This window comes from Emydura macquarii, unplaced genomic scaffold (assembly GCF_026122565.2).
Source record: "Emydura macquarii macquarii isolate MOO-44397 ecotype Brisbane River unplaced genomic scaffold, CSIRO-AGI_Emac_v2 contig_1390, whole genome shotgun sequence".
Taxonomy (NCBI): Eukaryota; Metazoa; Chordata; order Testudines; family Chelidae; genus Emydura; species Emydura macquarii.
The window spans coordinates 11,164,884-11,191,686 of record NW_027131527.1 but is presented as its reverse complement, the minus strand read 5'-3'; the positions used below and the strand labels follow the sequence as shown (position 1 = coordinate 11,191,686).

General features: G+C 37.7%; 1 protein-coding gene across 4 annotated transcripts in view; it reads right to left on the bottom strand.

Annotated features, from left to right (window-relative positions):
* MYPN (myopalladin) overlaps nucleotides 1-26,803 on the bottom strand; it is a 118,394-nt gene that overhangs the window by 36,232 nt on the left and 55,359 nt on the right. For 3 of the 4 annotated variants that reach the window (XM_067552615.1, XM_067552617.1, XM_067552618.1), the window contains 9 exons: nucleotides 25,505-25,680; nucleotides 22,411-22,462; nucleotides 15,132-15,246; nucleotides 8,930-9,001; nucleotides 8,570-8,711; nucleotides 7,167-7,190; nucleotides 4,824-4,940; nucleotides 3,751-4,120; nucleotides 461-1,060 (listed from right to left, as the gene is read on the bottom strand). In XM_067552615.1, coding sequence (XP_067408716.1) covers nucleotides 461-1,060; nucleotides 3,751-4,120; nucleotides 4,824-4,940; nucleotides 7,167-7,190; nucleotides 8,570-8,711; nucleotides 8,930-9,001; nucleotides 15,132-15,246; nucleotides 22,411-22,462; nucleotides 25,505-25,680 — 1,668 coding nt within the window. Of the gene's footprint in view, nucleotides 1-460; nucleotides 1,061-3,750; nucleotides 4,121-4,823; nucleotides 4,941-7,166; nucleotides 7,191-8,569; nucleotides 8,712-8,929; nucleotides 9,002-15,131; nucleotides 15,247-22,410; nucleotides 22,463-25,504; nucleotides 25,681-26,803 lie in introns of those variants that run through there. The other variant, XM_067552619.1, reaches the window with a different exon arrangement.

Below are 26,803 nucleotides of genomic sequence, written 5' to 3'. Positions count from 1 at the left end.
ACTTACTCACAGTAGGTAAATGAGCTTTTATATCTTACAGGTAAATGGGTTTAGATTTACTTATCTTGTAAAATCTCTTCCTCCCACTAATAGAATTCTCTGCACCCCTGACTAAGTCCTGAGAGTACTCAATATCTCCTGCATCCATCTGTTTTAACCCTATCATCTTGTCATCCTGAGTATCATCCAGGTATCATATTGTAGCTACCATCCTTCCAGATGGGCCTGCCTCAAAGCTTCCTTAATTGGGTATAAAAGGTTGATTGAATCAAATCATTCTTTCCAACAAGTGGGCATGCTGCCAAAAGACAAGAACCCACAAATATCTTTTTTTTTTTCTTCCCTATTTCATGAATGCATCATTTCAACAAAACATCCATGTGAGCACAAAACAGAAATTAACCATGGTTTCAAAGTAACTTCCTGTACCAACTTCAGCTTGTAAGTTTGTGCTACTTACGCAGCCGGTGCGCTTCTAGGCAGACCCATAGCATTGGTTGGTGGTACAGAAGGAAGTGAAGGAAGAACAGAACTGAGAAAGGCTACTGGGTTCTGAATCCGGCTGATTGGAGAGACAGGAGTAGGAAGTACGCTCTGGGGCTGAAACTGGTTCAGGCTAGATATAGAAAGCAATAGTGGAGGCAACACTGATTCTTTGGGACTTGCTAGAGGTTGCTCAGTTTGGCTTGTAAGCCCTCCCGGAGACCTTGTCTGGACTGGTGGAGGAGATCCTACGAAATTTTCCTTGTTCATTGTTCTTTGGGTTCCTTGAGGCACACTGCTGAATATAGGCACTGGGGAGCTGGAAGGGGAGTTGATAGGTGGTGTGGTGTTCTGGGACACAAGAAACTGTTTCGGTCGGGCATAGCTGAATGTCTGTGAAGGAGAGACTTTGGCCTGCTTGTACATAGTTGATGTAGGCTGCTGGTTGAGTGAAGTAGCAGAGTTCAATATACCTGTGTTGAATGGCAGTTCTCTTGGAGATGAAGGAGATGGCTGCTGTAGATGATGCTGTTCAAGCAAGACTTGGTTGTGGAGCTGTTGTAACTGGGTGGGATCTCTGTATACAAAACAAGGATGAATGTAATCTGTCATGTGCCACACCAAACTATTAAATAGGTTGTCTGCAATACCATTGTAATTCTGAGAGTATAAATTCCCATGTGCAGCTGATCACACCTCAAGCTCAAAAGGAAAGTGGAGGAAATTGTGGTGCTGATAGCAAAATCTAGGGAGAGCTTCTTTCCCTCTCCCAGCTCCAATTATATGCCATGTTCTGTGGCAACATTCTCTCAAGCAAAGAAAATGATATCAGGTGGAAAGGAAATACTATTGAAATAAATTGCTCCTTTCCCCTGCTAAAAGCCTTTCTCCTTTCTTCTCAGTACCACAGTCTGTACTATTTAATTGAAACAGTTAAGTTTTTTACACTTTGACGAAGAGAACTATTTGCAGGAATATAAAACTCTGGTCAGGAGACTTCATTTCCTTTATTTTAAGGGACCTAAGAGTCAGATTCTGCTGTCATTTATGATAGTTCTTCTCCACTGAAGTCTGTGAGGTTGCATTGGTGTAACTGAGAGAACAATTAAAATGAGCTTTTACAATATCAAGCCAATCTTGTTAACATCTGTTAACAGTTTATGGTAAACAAAACTCTGTAATAACTACACTTCAAGAGTAAATGTAATCAGCCTTAATTTGGCTAGTATTGGCATTCAGTGCCCGGCTAGAGTATATCATTCAGGGAGTAGTTGCATTTCATGCAACTTTTATTTCCTAGATGTTATTTATAGCAGATGTCTTCAGGCTTTGTTTACATTACAGTCAAGGCAAATTATTTCCCACATTATATGATATATTTTATGTTATGTAAGTGGAAATACATGGATAATAGGCTGTCTTTCTCTTTAGTGAAATGAGGTGTGAAGAGTCATCATGTAATAAATTGCTCGATTTTTCTTTAATACCAATCAAAGATAGATAGACAGGGTGTTATTGTTAATTTTTTTAATGTTCATTTTATATAGCACTTTAGTCGTCACCATTCTATGTAGAGGCTTTACATTTTATGGTGCATTTATCTGTCTATGAATCAACTTATAAAACCGGTGAAGAAAACATAAGTTTCACATGAAAATTTTTCTCTCTCTCAAAGTTTAAAAATAGAAACTGCCCCAAACTGGCACTCCAGATACAAACCCCATGAACTTAGTGGACTTTTGAATTTATTTAAACATAATAGTTTGTGTGTGTGTGATAAATTTATGTAAACAACAACGTTAAAAGAACATTATTAAAGTTTCAAAGTCAAGCACTCAAAAATTAGGAAATGCCAGAATTAAGGTTGCCTGTGCAAGTTTAATTTAGCCTCCTTGGGCATCTGCATTATGATACAGACTATAATTACCTGATTACATATTATTTTTTTCACAGGACCCCACAGTCATTCAAGTGCTGGGCAACATTAATAAAGCAGTGCTGTCAGCTCCAGCTATGTGAAGACTTATCATGTCCCTCCTCAGCATTCTCTTCTCTAGACTAAACATGCCCAATTCTTTCAACTGTTCATCACATCAGGTTTTCTACATCTCTTATCATTATTGTTGCTCTCTTTTGGACTCTCTCCAGTTTGTTCACATCTTTCTTAAAGATGCCCAAAACTGGACACTCCACCTGAGGCCTCACCAGTGCCAAGTAGAGCAGAATAGCTACCTTCCTTGTCTTACATATGACACTCTTGTTTATACATCCCAGAATGACATTTTCCTTTTTTACAACAGCATCATACTGTTGATTCATATTCAATTTGTGATCCATTATAACTCCCAAATCCTTTTCTGCAGTACTCCCATCTAGCTTATTATTCCACATTTTGTAGTTGTGCATTTGATTTTTCCTTCCAAATGTGCCAAACAAGCTGTTGGCAAATCACTTAATCTCAGTTTTCTCATCTGTAAAAGTGATATGGTACTACACACCTGCCTCAAAGTATTAAATAGTTAATTTTGTAAAATATTTTTAGATCCTTAAGTAAGAGATGCTACATGGGTTGTTTTGTTTTTTTAAATCAAGGGCTCTATATTGCTTGCTAAGTTGGACTTGAAGCAAGGAACTCTACATGTTCCATTAGCAAAAGTTTATTTCTTTAATCAATAGCAAAAGGGTGTCCAGATTAAAGAGGATGCAGTTTGATCTATGCTCTGTAGTCATAGCTGCTTTGGGATTCCAGAAGTTGCCCTTTTACAAAATTACACTGGTCTTTAAAATCTCCCCTCATATCCAAAGTGCTCTAATCTTGCATGTGTCACATCATCTTAAACCTCTAAATATTTTATTTGTCTCAGGATGAAAATAATTTTGTGGATTATAAAGTTATGAGGGAAGGTCTCATGAATCTTCAGGTTTTTACTCAGGAAATACAACAACTATTTGTCTATAAGAAACAAAAAACTTTATGTATCTACTCCAGATAAGATTACATAAGGAGAGCTGAGTGAGAAACTTGCAAAGGGTCTGCTTGCACTTTGCTTGCATACAGGTAGTATGATTAATGTCTTACTTGCAAGAACACATAGAAAATATCATAGAATTCACACAATAAAAAGAAATGAGAGAAATATTTTAAAAATTTTAAAGATTGTTGCAATACACTTTCATTTCCCGATAAAATCCACATGAAATCAGAGATAGAAATCCCATTCCATTAAACTAACACTAAGATTAAGACTTAAAATCCCTTTTACTTACAATTTTGGTTTAGCCAATACTGGAGGAGGCTCTTTTGTAGGTGAGGCTGGCTCTAATATTTTCATTATCTGTCCATTAATCCTCTCCTGGAAGTAGTGTGGTCTAATCTGGTTTACTGATACTACTCCATCTTCTGATGATGTTTCACTTCCTTTATCATCTTCAGGCAGTTTAAAGTGCACATGGAGGCCTATCTTAGAACTTGATCTGGGTTCATTGTGATTCACAAGAACCCCTTCTAATTTAGGTTTTGGGGATTGATCCACCACAGGAAGTGAAGGGATGAGTGGGATAGGGTGTTGTTCAGCAGCAATTAAGTTGATTGAGCTCATTGCATGAAGGGCAGCAGTATTGCTATGGTCCTCAGGCCCTGAAATGACAAATATTAAACTTACGTTGTTACTTAAATTTGGTGAATTAGATTACAGTAAAATCATAACTGTTGCAACTGGCAAAGCTCAGGTTAATGTCTTACCAAGCTTTGGAATGAATTGTTTGAGTGTATTTATACAAATAGCTATTTGCTAAACTTAAGAAGGAATTTTATAAAGAGAAAAAAATGAATCTTTCTACAATTTGGAAGATCTAGTGGTGGCCTACTCCCTCGCTCCCCAATGAGTTCGCAAGCATCTTCAGAAAAATTCTCTAGCTTTTTTGGTTGTGAAGGAAACTTTCCAAACCTGAGCTGAATGCAAACCAATACTGTGCTGAGTCTTTTTTCTATGTATTGATTCTGTACTCAACCAGCTGCTTTGTGTCTCAGCAGCTCAAAGCAGGTGGGTGGCAGTTGAAAATTTGGGCCAACGTGTTCGTTTTGGGCTTCATACTATAGTAAGAGAATTGATAAACTGGAGAGAATCCAGAAAGACTACAAAAAAGATTATTGACCAAATCCTGAGGTCAGTGAGATTATAGCTTGAGAAAAGACTGCTGCAGGATTTATCCCTTGATGGACAGAAGTATTCTAACTGGAGCCATTCAGTTCTGAAAAGACACAGCAATCTGCTCTATCCAGTACCATAGCCTGATCCATTTATATGTACTGGCAAGAAAGTTACTAAAAATTCTCTTACCTTTAACAGTTAGACGAGCGATGCTAGAGACAGTACCATATTTATTGCTTGCAGTACATGTGAAACTCCCAGAATCTTCTGAAAACACTTCAGCAATTACCAAAGTGCAAATCTCTTCTGAAATTCATCAGCAGAAATATTAGTGTTCCGTAGCCCACTGTAATGCTAAACAAACACATAAAGGCGTTGCCTACACTAGGACATTTTCTAAAAATTTCCCACTATTGCTAAGCCTATTTCAGCTTCACAAGTGTTCACAATGTTGGCAGCCCTAGCATAAGCTGGCCACCAGCTGCCATTGGCATGTCTGTAGCAACTGATATACTATCTATACTAGGTCTCTAATATTGCTCACACAAGTGAAGATGAACAGGTGTTAGCAATGTTAGTAAGATTTTCTAAAATGTCCTTTCTATATACAAGGCCAAAACACAACATTCCCTTAATTGAGGAACTTAAAATCAAATTTAGGCAAATACAATGGGCCAAATTCTCCCAAATTTCACTCAGAAATGCTCTTAAGGCCCTAAAATAGTTGGAAAAATGGGTGCAGTTAGCTGGAAACAATTTAGGTAGGCTCATCCCCTGAGGTGAAAAACAAACAAATAAAAAGCTCACCTACACTTAGGGCCTGGCTTTCAAATTTGCAGGCACAATTTGCACATGGACTGAACTGCGCCCTCAAGTTCTACATCAGAAAGTCACTCTTTCTGTATCATGGAGACTCCTTGTGTGCACCAAATTTTGAGTACAAATTCAGCATCCTGGTTTGAAAGTCAGTCTGTAACTGTGCTGTTCCTGGCTGACCAGTGTCTGACATGTCCTGGGAACATCCGCAGGCTGATAAATACCCATCATGGTGGGATTGTTTGTATTTAGTCAAGTAGCTAGGGTGGATAGCATTTCAAAATTATAGAAGTTTGGGCTGATGCAGAGACGTCAAAGACCAGTGCACATTTTACAGTTGCTTTGTGAAAACTTTCCCAGGAAGAAAAGGTGATCAATCTTCTATCAGTATCTCTGTGGCAGGAGAGGGGGACCAGGCCACATTTTGATTTGTTAACCCTTCTTATTTATTGGGAGAATCTAGTAGAAATACAGAGATGGCTTACCAATGATGATAACAGAATGATAGTTTAGTATAATGACTAGTTTGTAGTATTATAGGACCTAGCTTATGCTACTGAAATTTGCTGACCACTTCTTGTGTGGAAATCCAGATTCTTTTTGAATGAGCAGTGCATGATGAGTCAGTGGCAACTGCACACAACTTGATTACCTGCTAACACCTGCTTCACATTATTGAGCAGTGATACCACTAGTTGGTAAATAAGTGGCACTGGTGGATTCTGGTGGAAGTTCCATCCAATCATTCCTGAGGTGAAGTGAATGCTATTGTGGAGTGGGAGAAAATGTAGGAATCTACAGGGCTTTGTTAGAGACACTGAAACAAAACAAAAAACCTATCTGCAGTGGGCTGAGGACAAGAAAATATTACTTCAAAAAACCAACCATTAATTCAGTAATTTACTGATACTTTCTCAGGTGTAGGGAACTTTCTGTTTTCAGACGTGCACCTTTATTCTTTAATAATTAAAGTACCATTAGAGCAGTGACTTCCTTATGGGAAGCAATCACAAATTCCAAATGTTCTGTTTTTTTTGTTTGTTTATGTTTATATTTCTAAATTAAATTGTGAAGGGTAGCCCATGTTCTGCCCTGACCCCTGACATTGGCAAATCCAGCCACTGATAAGATTCTCTGATGTCAGGGGCGGAATGTCTGATGTGGCACTCTCAGATTTCATTTGTTGGGGATGGGGGATCTGAGGGAATAGCTGACATGGCTAAAGATCTGAGGCAATGCTCCCTGACTGGCATACTGGCTAAAAATAGTCTATTCCTATATCATCTGATGTACATCTGACCCTAAGAAAATAGGAGACCTTAAAACAGACTATTCCATTCATGCTTAACCTGCGAGAAAGAATACTTTGGTCAGGTCAGATCAGAAAAAAGTGGAGGCCCTTATTGTTTTATTCTAAAATGAGAGAAGTTACTTTGTGTTAGTGGGTTTTCCCTTTTTCAGAGCTTCTGTACTTTCACCTTTATGGAACACTGTGCAGTGAATATTTGTGTAGCAACTACAATGGATAAGAGTCTTATGTGACATTTACTTTTTGAGTTCAAATATAGAAATTTGCACCCAGAAAAAAATATGCAACCATGAGTAAAAATTACCACCAACCTTATTTGTTTTCATTGTTATAATTATTTTTATTTAGTCTGATTATATAAGCATAAAGATTTAATCATAAAGAAATAAAATGTTAGATTATATTACCTGGCTCAGCCATAGATCGAGGTTCTAGGAAAAAATAAAAGCAAAAGAATTACTGGATTGAATATATCATTAATTTTACTGATGTGCTTCATTTTTCTCACTATGACCCACTATAATGCTATGTCTCAGTTTTCCATTCACTGTAATCTGCCTTTCAATATAAGTTTCTGTTGAAGTGCTAATAAAAAACTGAATTTTTAGAGTCAAGAGAATAGCAAATCTATAAAGTGCATCCTCCTGCTCTGGGCTGGTCAACAGAGAGTAATGTTCCAATTAACTCTTTGGAAACAGCAGAAAGAGATTATCCACATTTTAAAAATAGGAGTTTCTAAATCCATATGTATTCATAGACCTGAAATTTAATTATTATTTATAACAAATGTGTGTGGTTTGTGTGTGAATCAAGCTAACTGCATACACAAATAGGTAGCTAGCAGTCCATAAACACCAGTATAATAAGGGTTAACATTAAGTAAAAGATTAAATACTTTTCAGTTGATGGGATTGCACAGAAATGGAGTAGGAGACACAAATAGAGAGAGAAGACAGACAGTCAGGAAACAGGCAAAGAAGTAGTAGAGGGAGATAAAAGCAGAGAATAGCAGTAAAATACAACTCAAAGAAACTGTCTAAGGAAAGGAAGATAAATGAATATTTGGTCACAAAATCAAGAAAAACACAAATAGAAATTGTGATTGCACGTGGCCCCACTCTGAAGTGCAGTCACATGGGGACAGTCATAATCTGGCCCTTTATATGTAAGTGAAATCAGTATGTAGAATGCTACAGTTACATCTCCAAGGCATTGTGTCTACTCTGTCCATTGTTTAGAAAATCAGTCTGAATACATAGGACAGATTAGATTGGAATCCTTTCCCAGTCCTTCCTCAGTAAACCCCACAATAAAACAATCTAAATTCTGATAACTAAATTCTAAATCAGAACCACTGGTAGCAAAGACTATACTTATTCACATAATGAAGTTGATTAAATCCCACTGGTGAAAAAGAGAGCAAGCTTCACCCCATGTGAGAGCACACAGTCTTTGCATTGCTGTTCATGACCTGGCATTCTGCCACAGGATACCTATTATAAATTGCAAGTAGCAGCCTACACTGAGGAGATGCTCTGAGTGTATCCGCTTTGCTACACCCTCCCATGAAACACCACCCACTGTTTGGGGCAACAATGGCTACTTGAGGGATCCCAGAAAAACGGGACGTGCATATCTTGAGCCAATGAAATCCTGCTTCTGCTGATGGGGACTTTGATCTGTTAGCATAAACCAGAGTTTAATGTAGCCCAGTGTATTGTAACCAAACATTCCAAATGCATATATGTCAGCATTTTTGTTTAAATGTCTATAATATGGCAGAAAAAGCATTTTGATTCAGGAAACATACTTTTGTGTAATATTCTAAAATCTGGAGAATCTTGTATTAATGTCCCTTCCCTGTACCATTCAACCTTTGGAGAAGGAGCTCCTTTCACCCTGCACTCAAAGACAACCAGCTGACTCTCAGAAGCAGAAATATCCTGTAGCATCTAAAATATAAAAAAGATCAATACATTGTTTAATGATTCTGGGAGTAAAATTGAGTTTTTTGAAAACATGTCACAAAGTCATAAATTTCTGATAGACAATAACGCTGCAGATTTTCTTTTTGCTATACAGCAACAGTAGAAAACAAAGTTTTAAGTTATTTAGGTATAAAAATTAGTTGAACTATTTTATTCTGAAATGTGTCATCAAAACAAATTACCTTTGTAAACACAGGAGCAGCTATTAAGGGTCTTCCATCCAATCCTTGCAAATAATTAGTGGGGCTTTGACTCTGTAAGTTAAGAGATACGCAGTGCTGAAGTTTAGATATACAATGAGCCATATGCAGTACACAGGAGAAACATACTATATCCCTCACACTTCAAATGGAATAATTTGAAAAGTCAGAAGGCTCATTACCAGTCAATTTAAATGTTAACTTGAGAGTATTTCCTGTTCACAAGTTATTACTGTACCTTTATCTAAATAAATTCGGAGGAATTTATTTAGTTCAGAATACTTATTACTAAGTTAGCAGGGAACATCATCAAGTTGTTGCTGCACTGAAACATCCTTGCAGTCCTATCAGTCCATGCTCGACTGGTGGTACCATACATCACTCTGCTCTGGTTGGCTACTGTCCTCAGAACTTTGTCCATTCACCCACAACAAATGGCTGCCTCATCAATTGACTTGACCCTTTTATAGCCCTCGTTCACATAAACTCCTAATCTTGTCATTATCTACTCATATTGCTCCTCTATGCTCTGTGAAAAAGGCTTATTCTCCACACCCTGCCCGTAGACTACCCACCCTATATCTAAGCATTTAAAAAACGTGTAAAACACATCCCAGTTGTACCAGCAGTAGCAGCAGTGGGAGTGCTACTGTAGGTAAAACTCCAGAGAGAGCTGACCTTTTAAGCACTGTGCTGTCTAACCGTGCTCAGAGTTAGTCTTCTTGACAGTAGTAAAAATGCTAGGAACTGGCAGAGTCTTGAGCTACTGCTCCTATAATTGTTACTGCTGGTGGAACTGATTAGGTATTACTAATTGCAGAAAACATTTCAGTAAAAAGACCATAATGAGATTCATCTCTCAGTAATATCTTAGCTGCGTACACTTCTAAATTTAAAATAAATAAAATAGACAATAAATTGACATGGCAGTTTTGATTATACCACAAGCATAGTAACATGCAGAGCTTTAAAACATAATAAACAGAAGTCTTCTTCTAAAACTACTGGCTGCTCATTTTTAAAAGTATTTTGAATGAGTTATTCTCCAAGTTGTTGGATAGGGAGCTTTATAAGGTGCAAGCTAGGATCTCCACAAGAAAATCTTAGGAGAAATCCTAGTCCTAGTCAATTGGAGTTTTTCTATTGACTTCCATGGGGGACCCCTTGACTCTCCAATCCAAATTTTGATTTGCACGTGTGAAAATGTTTTCCACCGTGAGTTTTCTTTCCAAATTGGTTAAACACGCTTACTAAATTTGAAGACTTTAATTTTACTTATTGAACAACCCATTTACTTGTATCACTTAGCAGAAGCAAAATTACATAAATGTAGATAAATCATTGCTCACTGTAGTTACAACCACAGCCCACCTTGTAAACTGTCTGTATGACAGGCAAAAAGCCCCTGTGATTTCTATTCAAATAAATGCAGAGCTTCTTCGTTAATTAAAAACTGAACAAAAAACAAGAGAAATTGAAGAAGTGTTTGCCTGAATTTCTTGTCAATGAACTATAAATTGAAAAATCATTCAGGTATTGTGTACTGAAGAAACACAAAACACATTTGGTTTTCCTTAATAAAATAGTGCTATGAAGGAAAGTGGCTACACTGGTTTTATATCACCATGCAAGGAGAATCCTTAGCAGGATGAATTGTGACCAGCATTATGTTGCTGTGCTTTTATGTTGAGTGTGCTTTGTGTTACTGGATGTCACAAAGTAGACTTAGTGGGGGTAGTGAACTGCATAGAACTTGCAAGGAGGAGCACAGGTTGCAGGAGGTACGAGGAAGCCAGTCTGTGACTACATGACTAGAAAGATAGCTGCAGTTGCAGCATTTCTGTAAATAATTTTCATAAATAAAAAGCCTCTTTAGTTTTACAAGCATGAGTTCTTTCATGGCATTATCTAGCGCGTGGTATGTGAAACAGTGGGGTTAAGGATCCAGTCCAGGATGTTTAAACTGGAGAACAGAAGTTGCTTTGTAGAAGTTTGATAATGGAAGTAATCTTCTAGGATATGCTGTTGCTTGTATACTATTAAAGCATTTTAAAAGAGTTGTTTTACTATGTTAACCATGGAAAAGAGGACTAAATACTTCATTAAAATGCATTGTATCTGCCATAGGTAGTACGGCAAGGCAAATCCATGTAGGCTTCCCTAGAGATAGGCTCCTTTTAAGTGAGCATTCCAACTTATAAAATATTTAGAGGGTGTTAATTTTTAGAAAATTAAATTATACGTGTAACCTCCATCTGCCAGATTTATGGAGGTGGAATACCTCACCACTGACCTTATTCAGCTCAGTGAGTGAAATCAAAATGAAAATATCAAGCTGCTGGCAAAAATTTTCTAATCTATATTACATAACTTGCTGACCAAGGTTTGTTATACATGTCCTTTCTGGGTGAGCAGAAATACCCCAAAATCAACATAATGTTCAGTTTCACTGGAGAGAGGAGGCTTTCAAATTTAAAAGGCAGTCTCTTACAAGCCAACAAGATTGAAACTGGTGCCTTTTTCTGTTTAGACAACTGAAGGACTTGCTTGGATGCTTAAAGCAATGCTATCAAAATTAGGTTCACTCAAAGAATCAATCCTTTTCTCATTAAAGTCAACAGCAAATTCCCGTTAGTTCATTGATTTGACATCAGGTTTGAAGTTACCAGCCTAATTCCAGGAAATGGAGAAATTTACCGTGGTTCAGTGGCTCTCACTTTTATATAGGCATCTGTGTTGAATGAGATCTTGAAAATGTCTGGTAGAGGTCTAATCGGTATATCAGGCTCCCCAGGGTAGTGCAATCAGAACTCTCTCAAGATTTTTAGTTCATCAGAATTTAAGAGTGAGGTGTGTGACCCAAGGACAACTTGATGGCCACTGGCAGAGAGAGCACAGGAGTACATAAGGTTACAGGTATCCCCTGGGTTCATCAAAAGGGGTCATGTAAGGTCTGTACTGAAAGCATGTGTCACACAGATCATCATAATCATTGTGAAATGTATGTGCAGATAATGTGTAATGAGTTATGTATATATATATTGAAAATGATGTTCTTAAGGCCTTGTAGTTAAAGGCAGGTCACACAGAGGTAGTGTGCAATGAGTCAGAGTTCTCCAGGCATGAGGTGGGAGACACTTATCTCCCTGGCTGACAATTGTGTATTGTGTATTTTACAATGGAAGTCTATTTGCATATTAAGTCAAATGCTAATGAATAGATTGCGAGTGCTGGAGGAAAAAACAACAGCAAGGTTATCCTATTTCAAGTAAAGACAATAAACTTTTAGGGATATAATTGGGGGCATGCGGATATACTGGGCATCCTTCAATCTGGAGAAGAGAAGCTGCCAATGGGCTAGATTTTATAAAAGGAGGATCTCAGCCATCCTGGTTGAAAACACTGAAAAAAGGATTTGAGGTAAGCCATCCATTATGAGACTAAGGAATGTATTGTGAGTTAAGTTGAGGATCTAGAAAGCATGTTATGATTTGTTTTATATGTAACCATTTGTTTCCAATATTTTACATACTATAATTTGAATCTCTCTTCTTTGATAATAAATGTAATCTTGTTTTCACTATAAATATATTTAAATGTGATGTGTTAAGTAGAGTGATGATCCTGAGTCACATCTATTAAGCTGATGTGTACTATTCAATTAGGAGTAGAGAATCTGTGAGTTCTGTGAGAGTTCAGTGGATCCTGGGCTGGGCAGAGGGAGGCTCAGAGGACTTAGAGATTAATGTGTGCCTATTACTAACCTATAAAGAGAAAGCAAGGCCTGCAGAGGCCTGGAAGATAGTTGTGGTGCCACAAGGATGGTGGAGTCAGGGAGCTTACAAAACATCCTCATGTTAAGGGAAAGTGGTAGTGAGGGGCCTCACAATCCTGTGAGAAGCATCACAGGGAGCTTTCTGTACATAAGGGGCTAGATTTTTAAAGGTATTCAAGTGCCTAAAGATACAGTAGATATCAGGTGGGCTTTTGTAAATGCCACCTGGCGACTACCTGTATCTTTAAGTGCCCAAATACCTTTACAAATCTGGCCCAAGATGGCAAATAGTTTCAGAGTAGCATGCTACTGTATATACATGTTTTACACAAATGCATAAATCTTTCAGCTAGCTAGTAAATATCTCTTTCACTTTTTGTAAGTGAGAAATGCTAATAACTATGATGGAGAGCCTTTGGTTAACTAATGGAGAACATGATTTACAGAAAGCACAAGGTAATCTTATTTTGATACCATATAGGGGCACATTTTCAGCTGGCCTCTAATTTTGCTGAAGTAAATTGTGTATGTAGTCTTGGGAGCATGATTTCTGCATTTGTGTATGCTAATGGGACATTTGCACATCTGTCTACTCAATTTGTGTTTAATGTGAGTTTAAAAGTACAAAATGAAAGGCCACTTCTGAAAAGTCTGTAGGAGATAAAAGCGGATGGGCAATTAAGTGCTTAGAGTCCATGGGGAAAAAAACTATAAGAGATTATTTTCCAGGAAAAGGTTTGTAAGTGAAAACTAGTTTGCATATTGTTCAAAACATCCTCCCTTCTGTACTGGTATAGTGTCACAGAACGAAAAGGCCTGTTCCCATGTCAATCGGAATTGATAGACAGCACTTTGTCTCTTGAGGGCATCCCTCAGCTATGTGTCTTCACATAAGAACACAAAAAAGATAATGAAGGTGTAGAGAGTTTAACAAAGGAGGAATTGTTGTACCTACTAATGTGTCTAACACCTTTGCTATTATCCATTTGGCTCCTTTCTAATGTGCCTAGGATGTCCGGTTAAATGTATATTTTAACTTGTGCTATTGTTACCACGATTCCTTTGTGTAATTATCATTATATACATTTAGCTTCCTTGAAGAAATTCAGCTCTCAAAGTTACATTGGTGAACATCCAGAATAACTCTGCTTTAAAGGAGTTAATTCAGCTATACCCAAATATAAGTGAGAGCTGAATTTGGTGCACTATTTTGTTAGCCCATCTGGCCACAACATTAGTTGTACAAATAAAATAGTAAAATTAGTTGTATAAATAACATTTTGCCAATATATTTCATAGAAGCTTTCCTAAATATTAGAACGGTATAATACAACTAACTACATGTACACTAAACTCAGGCTGAATATATAGCTCTTTTAAACTCTTGCCAAAGGGTAGGGAAATAGGCTTAGACATAACATCTTAAGGAAGTTACTCATCAAGAACTCAGTTATATATTCTCACAACTTTTCAATTAAACAATATGGCTAGCGGTTTCCTTTACAGAGGGAAATAGTTTATTCTTAAATGCAAATATTCTGCCTTCCTTCACAAAGGAGAAGAATTATAAGCTAAGATCAATCAGAAAAACAGGAATATTAAAATATAAAATAATATGCTAAATAAAAACATTATAGAGATCATTTTAACAAAAATTAGAGCAGCTTCACTGAATTCAAATTGCAATGAGTCCCATCAGGAAAAAAGAGAACTTTGTTAGGCAACATTATAAGATATGTATGTCACTACTGAAAGTGAACAAATAATGTCAAGACACTGATGAACTGACCTACATGTGCAACTGCCCTTTACTACATGGAATGTCTGACCTGCTATAGTGTGCATGGATTCCCTCTACTGGCTCAGATGGTACATCTGCTCCTTGTGCTTACTGCCTCATAGTCATAGGGTATGGCTATGCTGCATTTTAAAACTCTTGGCAGCAAGTCTCAAAGCCTGGGTCTATAGACTCGGGCTTGTGCTATGGAGCTAAAAAAAGCTGTGTAGGCATTTGGGCTCGGGATCTGAAACTAGGATGGCCAGATAGCAAGTGTGAAAAATCGGGACTGGGAGTGGGGGGTAAAAGGTGCCTAAATAAGACAAAGCCCTGAATATTGGGACTGTCCCTATAAAATGGGGACATCTGGTCACCCTATCTGAAACCTACCACGCTCCCGGCACTTCCAATGCCAATAGTCTGGGAACAAGAGGCTCCACTCCCTCTGCCATGTATTACCTGGTTAGCGAACAGTCATGGCATCTATGTTGCATGCAACTGTGTATCGTCATGAAGTTCAGAGCTCCAAGTCTAGCAAACAGGCAAATCCTGTGTAAAAATTGAGCTGTATAAAATAGATTTTTAAAGAAAGATTTTTCTTAAATAGATTATACAGAGTATTGCTCCTGTACCTGATGAACAGACTGACCCACAGTAGATGGCACCTTTGGTATCTCTTGATGAATGGTTGTAGTGTTAGTAGCAGGAGATGGTGCATTCAAAGAGATATCAGTTGGCTTCTGGGCTCTGTGAAATATTTAAACAAACAATTTTTTCTAAAAATGAACAGTATGCTTTTATGATTAGAGGATACTATTGCATAGTTGATCTCTCTCATTAACTATACTCTCGTAAGGTACACAGTATTACAATACTATTAAAACTTCATTCTTGGATTAACTTTAGATCTCACTTAAATCCATGTGATAAAGTCAACATCGGAATATATATGTGGACCTAATCATTTTGCTGTTTAAATTTGCCACATACTACTCAAGTGGCTGATTCAGTTTTACTGTATATTATAAAAGCCAGCATGGATTAACCAATGTTATGTCTCTAAAACTGCTCCAATATATACTGGGGGATTGGACCAGCACAGAGCCATCTTTAGGAACACGGTGCGTATCGCTCCTTCCTCAATTGTACTCAATGCTCCTTGGGCACATGTGAGGATCTGGCCCTCAGAGTCTAACAGAAATATTATTGTCCTCTGTGACACAGAATAAATAATCTGATTCTTAAAAAAGAGCAACAGGAATATCTTCTCTTTGACAAAAATATTATGAATTTTGGTAGCATGTTTTACAGATGTAATTATTGATTCTTCATTCCTGCTATGTCATCTCTACTAATAATTCAGCTAACATCTTGAATATGATAGCTGGTTCTGTTTATTTTTAGTGCTAAGTAAAATTGATTTAAACAAACAGACAGTCTTCTTTTTCATTTTCTTTGGGCCATACATTAGCCTCCCCAAGGAAGCCAGTCTCAGAGTCTGAAAAAATACTGCTGCAAAATGAGCATACAGCTGCAGGGAACACAGGTTTCTCATTTGCAAATGTGAGAGTTGTTACATTTTTAGCAGATGATGTAGTATTCGTTTCCTTTAAATATAGAATATTCAAGTTCATGTGATGACAGCTGGAAGCTAACTAACAAGAAAAGGAAACTCTGGTTATCCAACATCTAATCCAATATAATCCTGTTGTTTGGGGACATCTAGCTACTAACTAAGGGTATGTCTACACTGTGGACTCCACAGCGATCGATGCAGTGGGACCCTCTCAATCGATGGGAGATGGGCTCTTCAGTCGATGCCATTAGTCCACCTCCCCGAAAGGAATAAGACTGCATTGACAGGAGAGAGGCAATATGTCAACATAAGTACGTAGGCAGGAGATATGCAAGCTACAGTATGTATCTCCTGTCGACCACCACCACCAGTGTAGACCAGCCCTCAGAGCAGCATTTTCTTTACCAAGAAATACAGGACTGCAGGACATGGCTGCAAAATCTAACTGAGGCAAGCAACCTAGAGACAAAAATCAGGTGGTGTTCCTTCTCCTTTAAGAGCAGGAAAATGGTTGACAGGCCTGGAGACAGCAAATAGCTCATCTTGATATGCCGTCCACCTCTAATAATCTTGTGCAAGAGAAGAACTGTTATGAATGAGACCCATAGAAAGCCATTGCTAGTGCTGTGCAAAATTTGAATGAGACATGAAGACTGGTGGAACTCTCCTGATTTCATCTAGGGCTTTGGGTATAGCTGGGCAAAATTTTTCAAACAAATAATTTTATTTGCCAAAAAATACAGTTGATTGGTCAAATTCAGTTAATAGTTTCAGCCAAAACAAATGATTTAAAAAAAAAAAAGTCTGAATGTTTTATTTCAACATTTTTTAAACAAAATGTTTTGACTTTTTGTTTTGAAATGACATTTCATTTTGAAATTATCTTAGTTTTATTTAAAAAACAAACAAGAACAACAGAAAAATAGGGTTTAAAAACACGCCAAACGTAAATTTAAAAAACTTTTTTTAAAGCTGTTTGGTTCAGTCACCAAACTGAAAAATCAATTATTTGCTCAGCTTTAGCCTCATGTCAAATCCGAAATTTGGGAAAGGTTCATGAACCAAAGGCAGTTGTGAGTTAGCTTGGCTTCAGTCTGAAACCAAGCAAAAATACAGCGGGTTTGGCCAAGTTTCACTTTGTACTTTAATATCAAAGTGAAATTCAAATGGGTACAAACCCACATTAATGAAAAAAAAAAAAAGATTGTATGAGCCCTTCCGATTGAAATATCCTGTTTTGTTAGTCTTGTTACTTCTTATGTGGCATTAATGCATGTGAAGGAGTTCACCATAAAAGCCTGATTCGGTTTTCAACCCAAACAAAACTCCCTTTACAGTCAGCAGAAAGACTCCCATTGACCTTAGTGGAAGTTGGATTAGGACCTAAATGTATAAAAGGTGTATTTTGTTTAGGACACAACAGAATAATTTTCCAGACTTTTATCTAGGTATGTATGACATTATTTTCTTTCTGGACTTTCCTATGTAAACTGGCTCCTATCGAACACTGTTCTCAATGAACTCAAGAGGATAGCTATTACATATTAATTTCCTGGTCTTAAATATAACTAGTCCTTGCATAATCATACTCTTGAACATAGTAAAGATATGGCACCTCATCTGTTCATTATATCTGCTCAAGAGAAACTTTACTACAATATGTTTCCAAAGCAGACACTGGATCTAACATTTAAGGAAACAATAACCCTACTTGGTCAAAATGTCAGGCTATTTTGGTAAATGAAATTGTTTTCTAGTTTAACTTTCAATTGAAAATTTTCCTTTTTATCTTTATGCCAAACTTTAATGTTTTCCAGCTTATTATCCAACTACTGGGAAGACAAAAGAAAACAAAACAAAAACACGAATGCCATTCAAATTCTCATTAATACCATTCACTATTGTTTGTGAAATATCATTCTTTCTCAGGGGAAGGTGCACAGATCCTCAGCGTGGGTTGTCTGTCTGTCTATAGCTGAGGGAGGCAGAATCAAAGCTGATCGGACAGCTGGTGAAGGACTAACCTCCACCTTCTGGAAATCTGCTCAGTTTTGTTCTCCCTCCTGTAGCTACTGGCAGGATGGAATCCAGCACCTACTATAAGAGAGAGAATTAAAAAAACAAAAAACCCCAAACCCTGAAAAGATAGTTTGTTTCCTGCCTGGAATTACCACAGTGGCATCTTCGACTGTCAGGTACCAGGCTAAAAGTATGGTAGAGAAAAGTCCAAACAGGAAGCCAAGGCTGTGTTCCTCCTGCTTTGTATCCCTGCCAGAGGGTTCAGAAGGAGAGGTTTGTGCCTTGTGCACTCCAGCTGCCTCATCTGTCAGGTTGAAAGGTTTCACTTTGGCTCCTCACCCCGACCCTGGAGCTGGGTTCTCAGGAGTTCCTCACCAGCGGGGAGTTGGAGAGATGGGCTGCCAATGTCTCAAAGAATGGCTGAAAATGAAGAGACTCCTTTGACCAATGGCAGTGGTTACATAAAAAAGTATCATCCTAGCACAGGGAAAGCAAATAAGCAGAACCAGCTGAATCCACCACAGGCAGAGCAAAGAGCAGATGGTGAGACCGTTTTGGGCTTGTGACCCCCTGCAGGTCTCATCATCTGCCTCTCTCTTCCCTCATCAGGTGTTTCAGTCTCCTTTCCCATCCCTGCGGGAAGTCAGGAATTCTGAATGGAGCGAAGAAGAAAATCTCCCCCTCAGGAAGAAATTTCCTCTTGGCCTGGAGACCTCTGGGATTTGGCATGAAAAGCGCCTTTACCTTAGAGGTTGCCATCTTATGAGCCCTAGGCAACAGCTGCAGTGTCCCCTTACAGGCATTCTATCCACTCTCAAAAGAGCAAAGATAAAGAGATGTCTATTAGCAAAAGAGATTCACAGGGCTTCTCATCTGACTCAGGTTCCCAATCCCCACTTCACCTAAAGAGTAAAATTTAAAAAAGAGGGAAAAGAATTCAGGAAATTGCCTCAGAAACGTAGAAGAAAACTGGCCTGTTCTTCTGGGGACAGCAGTTCTGCTGACTCATTGTCAGAGAGTGCAAGACCTAAAGGCTCTGTTCACAAAATTTTCACACATGGAATTAAAAGTATAATAAAAAATAAAATCATTTATGCATCTAGTGGTTCTTCATTTTCATCATCACTTAATTCATTTTCATCCTCATCTCCATGGCATCACCAAAGACAAAGAAGAATAGGAAATCTCTTCAATCTAAGTACAAGACAGGAAAAGAGAAATCAAGAGGAAAATCAGGATCTTCTTCACTGGAGGAAGATGAACTCCTAATATTAGAGTCTGAATCGCAGTACGACATGAAGCAAGAGGATCATTTTGAAAAGATGTTACTAAAGATGATTAGATACTTGGGTTTTCTTTTAGATGAGCCCATTAGAAAAGATTTTAAGGAAGAAGGGATTGGTACATTAATTACAAAAAATATTTTTCCAACTGGTTCAAAATCTGAACCACAAATTCCCCTTCACGTTTTTTTTGAAAAAGTAATTAATGCCAAGGAAACCACTGGCAGAGTCTATGAGATTGTCCAGACATAACAAAAAAATTCTATAGTATGCACTGTAGCAAAGCAGATTTTATGTCTCTTTCCAAAGTGGACAGGGCAGTTTCAGCACTAGTGTGTCCCTGCTTTTCCTCCGGAATACATTTTGCAAAAGCAGTACTGGCTTAGTTTGACCATTTGACAGCCAGAATATCAAAAAAGACTAAGAAATCATTGCATTTTGGTTTGGAGTTAAAGAAAATCTCAGTGGTTTCAGTATTCATAGACGATGCAACCAGGGATGCTTTGATGTGTTTTCAGCACATACCATGGCCTCCAATGAGGTCACCAGATGGCACCTCTCATTACAAGCCTGGTAAGGCTATATATATAGGCTGAAATCATGTTAGGGGCTTCAAAATATTCAGGAAGTTGGTTATTTAGGGAGTCATTAGACAAAATGGCAAAATCCTCAGATAAATCAGAGGGTTCTGTAAAGTCTTTTTTAACTCCAAATCTGGGAAAAGGAATAGCTGGGCTTATTGCAGTCTACATATCCTTTTTATGACTACTTCTCTAAGTACGGAAAGCAAGACTACTGCAAAAGCAAATGGACCAAGACTAAGCCTGAAAGGGGAGAGACCAGTCTTCCTGCAATGCAAATTCGAACCTTAAATACAATGCCTGACTAGGTCATAAGAGTTCCTGCATTTTTCTGGGGTTACCCCTAGATAAAATTTCTTCTCACTGTTAGGACGGAGACATGGACTCTCGTGGTGAAAGAGGTTCCATGTTGTTGTTAAAATGCAGGTCAATCAGTTCTTCCCCCACTTCATTGCCAAAGAATGGCCACTTGACTGGTGATTGCCAATCAATTTTGATGACACCTGGCTAGAGATGTCAGCTTTTCCTTTGTCTTTGGGGAACAGGTTTATCCACTCCACAGGCTAGTCTGATAAACACATTTCAGTCATAATTTTATTTTATGTTCATAACTTTACTTTATAATGTTGCTACACACATTTCACCATGATATTATTGACCAGTGAGTTATTAGTTTTAAAATGATACCTAATAAGGTATATTTTGTACAAAGATTATTACAGTGGTGTGTAGGGTGTGAATACAGGGGTGCATTCTGTCACAATTACTTTATGTCAGTCGATTTTGAAGAAGGCTTATCTTGTGCAAATACACCAGGCGCACAGGAGATTTCTGCAATTTGCTCATGAGACCGATAATTTTCATTACAAAGTGCTGCCTTTCAGACTGTCATACACATGATGAATGTTAGCAAAAGTCCTCATTGTTCTGGTGGCCCTTCTCAGGCAGAAGAGGGTACAGGTATACCCTTTCCTGGACAACATTCTAGTCAGAGTCCTGTTCAAAGAGGGCTTCACTCAAGCAACTCAGTCAATGATCCAAATGTTGCAACAGCATTGATATATAGTACATTTCTGAAAGAGTGATCTTCAATAAACTCTCCGCTTCATTAGAGTAGTTCAGCAATTGCGTCTCCCTAAGGTGAAGAGAGCTCTATTTTGGGATTTGAACATTGTGCTCAATACCTTAATGCAAGTACCCTTTCAACCTATGCAATCAGTTTCATTATATTACTTGACTATCAAAATGATCTTTTTGATCACTATCTCTTTGGCAAGAAGGGTATCAGAGTAGGGAACTTTGTCAGTTGATCCATCCTGCTGCATCTTTCACAAAGATAAGGTGGTTTTGAGAATGGATCCCACCTTTATTCCAAAAGTAGATTTGATTTTTCATTAAGCACAAGAGATCTCATTGCCTTCTTTCTGTCCACTTCCTTCTCACCCAAAGGAAAAGCTACAGCATTAGCTGAATGTGAAGTGAGCTTTAAAGTTTTATCTGAAAAGAACTCCAAAGGAAAAACAGCCTTACTGGTCTTATTTCATCCAAGAAAAAGAAGTGCTAGGGCATCAGAATCATCAGTCTCACAGTGGACATGCTGGTGCATTGCTGAGGCATTTAGAGCAAAACTATATGAATCTCCAGTGGGCACCAGAGCTTCCTTATGACCAGCGATGGTGGCATCATGGGATAAAAAAGGGAGGCCTCTTATGATGAAATCTATAAAGCTACAATATGGTCATCCCTGTATACATTTACAAAGTTTTACAAGATGTACTCAGTATTTAGCTGATGCAGACTTTGGCAGGTGGGTTCTGCATGCTGCGATGATTCCATAGAGTAGGTTAATCCTTTCTGTCAGTGACATTATTTTGTTCTTTCCTTGGGAATTTTGTCACTGTTGAGAAAATCCCACACTAAGGATCTATGGACCTAGCTCTGAGAGAGAATTGGAGAATTTGTGGTTGCTTACCTGACAATTTTCCCTTCTTTGAAGGGATAATTCCACGGATCCAGCCCTCCCTGAAAAAGGAAGATCTTTTAAACTTATGGTTAAAGTTCTCTGCAGTAATTAAATTTTTCTTGTTGAGTATTATTTTTGCAAGATGCTGTTGCAGGACGAGAAATTGGTTTTTTGTTTCATGGTCCAGAGGGGCTGGCTTTGGAAGCATCTTGAAACTGAGGGGTTCCCTAGAAGATGGGGGCTAGTCCCTTGTCAACCATCCAGTCAACTTTTGATTCTGTCCATTATGGTTGCAGATAGGTGATGACCCACACTGAGGATCTGTGCACCTACCACTCTGAAGAAGGGAAAGTGTTCATTTAAACAACCACAAATTCCCCCATTTTACGTTTTAGAAGTTAAAAAATATTTTAAAAATTTAATCACACACCTACTTTTGATTTTTTTATAATAAAACTTTTGGAATATCTTAATACAAGCAACACTTACTGATCCATTTCTTCTGTGCTAATTTCACCTTCAGATTCAGAAGAAGAGGCCCCTATGGAAAGGCAAAAACATTTCACATGGAATCACACTTTTCAGCAATTTGTCTATCAAGTACGCAAACCTCCATTACTACGATTTCTTATATAGACTTTTAAAATTAGGATTACAAAATTAAAACAAACCAAAAGATTATGTGCAGTAAAAATGAAGTAATGCTGTATACTGAATTAAAAGCCACATTGTATCCTGAATTAAATGCAACACTGCTAATGATAAATCTTGGGCCACTGCAGATTTAAAATGGGATGGGATTCAAATGAGGAAAATAGCATCCAAAATGAATGCCTGGCTGGATGCCCCACAATTCCTCCTTAAAATGTCACTAATATCTAAATCTTTTGACTGTTGTATGCCCTGTGGCACACGCCTTTGGAGGTATTATGTGTTAAATAAAAGCTTATACTTAGATGTTTGGTATTATCATCACAAAAATGTCAGGGACCAGTAACCACATCTAGTATTCCTCAGGTTATTGATTCCTCCTGCAGCCATTGTACTTTTAGCACTGTTTTGGTAAGAGTAATCATAGCTCCATTTGCCAGTGGCCTTGTATGCAAGACAATATCTGACTCTGCTTTCCCTGTGGTCAGAATCTGGGTTTTTTTTTCTTTGAGGTGCCTACTAGTGAATATCTGCACCTGACAATGTCTCCCATCCAATTCCTTTTGTCTTTTATAAAAGCAGATTGTGGCCCAAATCTGAAGAGGTTGTAAGCACCTTCTGAGTGTCCACAATTCCCAGTGATTTCAGTGAGTGTTGCAGGTATTCACCACTTCCCATGATTTGTCCCTTATTGGTAAATTACAGAAACAGAGGGAGAATATTATTAAGGGATGGATTGTGATACCCTTATCTTGGGTAGTATTTTCCTTCACAAACAGTTTAATTGATTTTAATGGGAGTAGTCATCATAGTGTAAGATACTCATTGTCATGAGTAAGGATCTCATAATCTTGTCCTAAATAAAGTAGCATGTACAAAATACACATAAAATGGAACTATAGCAGGTTTTTCTAGGTTACATTGCCAAACCAAGTAGAAGGCACATATTTATGTCCCATAAACATTCTTACAATTTAAATATTGAATTTTGGAATCAAATAGATACAGAGAAAAACTTTATTCCATATAGCTATCAAAACATATATTAAAACCAATATTCTCACTCCAGAGCAATTTAAAAAAATGTTATGAACTCCTATTAGCCTTTTCCTAAGTCAGGAAAAGGTTTCCTATCTTTTATGGTCATTTGCATGAAACCAATAAACAATTTAAATTAAAAACGAGTATGTGAAGATTGCATAGAATTAGATGTTGCTTAAGAACAACGCATGAAGGCTGACTAATAATAAAATAATATCATGACAAGATTAGTTGTAAAACTTGCTAAGTCATCAATAAACCATGCAGGCAGTTTATTGGAAGTAGTTAGATAAATAACTGAAAATTTGAAAACCTTCTTTCACAAGACGGTTTTATACAAAAATAAAAGAAATGTGGAAGGTATGACTATTCTGTTTTTTTCCAGTCATTTTAAATTGTAATTTTATTATTCTACTACATTTTATGAGACTGAAATCACAAATGAAATTGGGGTTACAAGACTTAAACTTTGCCTTTGACCCTTAGAGGACTGAGGTGAGTAAAGAGTTCAGATGAGCCACTTAAAATAAACTAAGATAATAAAAGTCTTTTATTAGTTCAGGACCTGAATCAACTGAAGAACAATTAAGTTTACAGATGGAAACAAAAATGTTCCTCTTCATTCCCATCAACAATGAAATGGCTCTAGTTAGGTGATCCTCATTCTATCTCCACAATGATGTGGATCCCAAAGTGAGATATCTTTAACCAATCAGAGCCCAACAAAGGGTCACTGTCTGCTTGGTTGGAAGCCTCCCTGTTCTACTCCTACAACTACAAATATTAAACTGCACATTACTATTTTTGCATGATTTTATTTATTTTTCCCATTTTTTTCTCCAAAATGTGGCTGACAGGATTGAAATCAAGCAAAAGTGTAAATGTCTGAAATAGAAGGTAATTTTGCCCTACGTGAGCTACAATACAGGAGTTGCCCAATGCTGAGATTTCTTTATTGTCAGTAGTAGTGTCACAGCCAGTGTTTAGCCCGTTAATAGTTTTTGGCATCAACAGCTACTGACCAGTTAGGAGGAGAACATAGTCAAATTAATTTAGATTACATAACTCAGAATAAACACACACTCTAACAAAAAAATCCCTCTGCTTGGAGTTTGGGTGAGAGAGAGAGAAACTAAGATCCCACGAGTTTCTTTTAAAATTTGTGAGGCACTCCAGCTACTATGATAATAGGTCCAGTGTAAAAACCTTGCTGTGACAGACTGAACCTCCTTTTTGCCAAATAGGTTGGTTTTGGAACATAAGGAAAGAAAATATGAGAGAAAGAGGCTTAAATCTGAGAAACAAATACATCGTTTCATTTACAGTTCATATTATGTGTAAATATAAAGATCAAGGTGCTACAGTATGTGTTGGACTTGTTTTGCATACAGTTACAGGTTGGGGACAATAGGTTAATCTCAGGCTATATTTCAGTTCTCCTTGTTCAAATAATCATCGCCAGAACTATCATATTTCTCAAGTAGTTATACCACAAGTACAGAGAAAACAGATTGATGGGAAATTAGACATATAGGTTGAGTTCCTTTTTTCTAGAGAAACTATAGAAAAGAACTGTAGAGAGGCATCACGATCTTAGCACTTTTAAGTCCTAATCGTGCAATGAGATCTGCAAGAGGTCCAAGATCTTCCTGGACAGAATTCATTGCCGGATCAAGGCTTAGTAAAAATATATTTAAAGGGCAGTAAGAATAGCTATATAAAAGAACTTTCAAAGAGAAAATGATAAAATGTATTAATAGACTGGAATTGTTGACTTTCCACTGATTAGCTGTACAGCAAACCTGTAAATTTAGTGCTAGTACACAAAATACATCGTTCTATTTTTAAAGCTTTATTATCAGTTTCATTTTGCAAAGATTTATAGTGTTACCTTCTATGTATATCTCTGCAGAAGTTGAGTCTGTGCCATAGATGTTTGAAGCAAAGCAAGAATAACGTCCAGTGTCCTCTTCAAAAGCTTCAACTATAATCAATGAGTGCAGATCTCCTGACTGAATAATGTGAATGTCTGGTGAGTTTTCAAGCTCCTTTCCTTCACAGTACCATCTGCAAGGTAAGATTACAGTTCATCATATAAAAAACTTGACAACCAGAAGCCAGGTTAACAATTTTGGGGTGTTCAGATCTGGTGTTTTCATTCAGATCCATCTGTACTTTCCTGGTATAAATTCCTGGTATAAAAATTTCCCTTGAACTTCATCCCTGTAAAATGTCATGTTTACCTTGGAATAAAGTAAAGAGAAGGAGTGGAATTTAATTTAACATGACTCCTTCCATTGTCATGTGTTGCTGCATATGGGGCATATTTGTGATTACTTGATCATTACAATAGTGGGTATAAGGTTAATGTTTATATCCCAAAGAAAAGACATTTTCTACCACATTATAAGACATCTGCATACAGATGTTTTCTCAGGGAGAGATGGCCATTCAGGCAGCTGAATCCTAAACTCTCTTCTGGGTCCTGTTGCTACATTTGCCTTTTAACACTCAATTAGATGGCCCAGATTACACTGGGCCAGAACTTGAAATCCCAGGGATGTCAGACCCTATTGTTAGACACTTAGAGGTATCCGAGCTCTTCAGCATTTCAAAGAGCCAATGCAATAGAAGATGCAGGAACCAAAGGAGCATGTCTAGATCTTGTTGTAAAAGCAGCACCTCAGAAGGCAACTCCATGAGACTGGTGCTGAGATTGCTTAATCAGCTCACCCTTATGCAAAACACACAAGGAGAGAGGAGGCCATCCTGCTGCCCCTTAATGATGTGGAGAGAATGGTGGAGCAAGGTAAAAAGCAACTGAGTTTCACTCCAGCAAAACACAGATTTAAGGAGGGTGTCCAGGATAGAGGGTGGGGAGGAAGAGGAAAGGTAGTATGGTTTATTGGAGTCAGAAATTAAAAGTTTAGATCATTAAGAATATGACTAAACAAATACATTTGCTTAGATTTAACATGTCAATTGCATTAGCATCTTGGAAGTATTGCCTTTCAGATCAGTTTGTGGTATAAATCAGACAGGATATAAACTCTGGCTCATCCCCCAAAAAACTTCCTGACAAAAAAAAGGATAAGCAGCCTGTACCATTGAAAGATGGACTCTAATAGAATTATATGCAGACTGACAAGTGAGGCCTGAGGGAGCTCTGTAACAAACACAGCATTAAAGG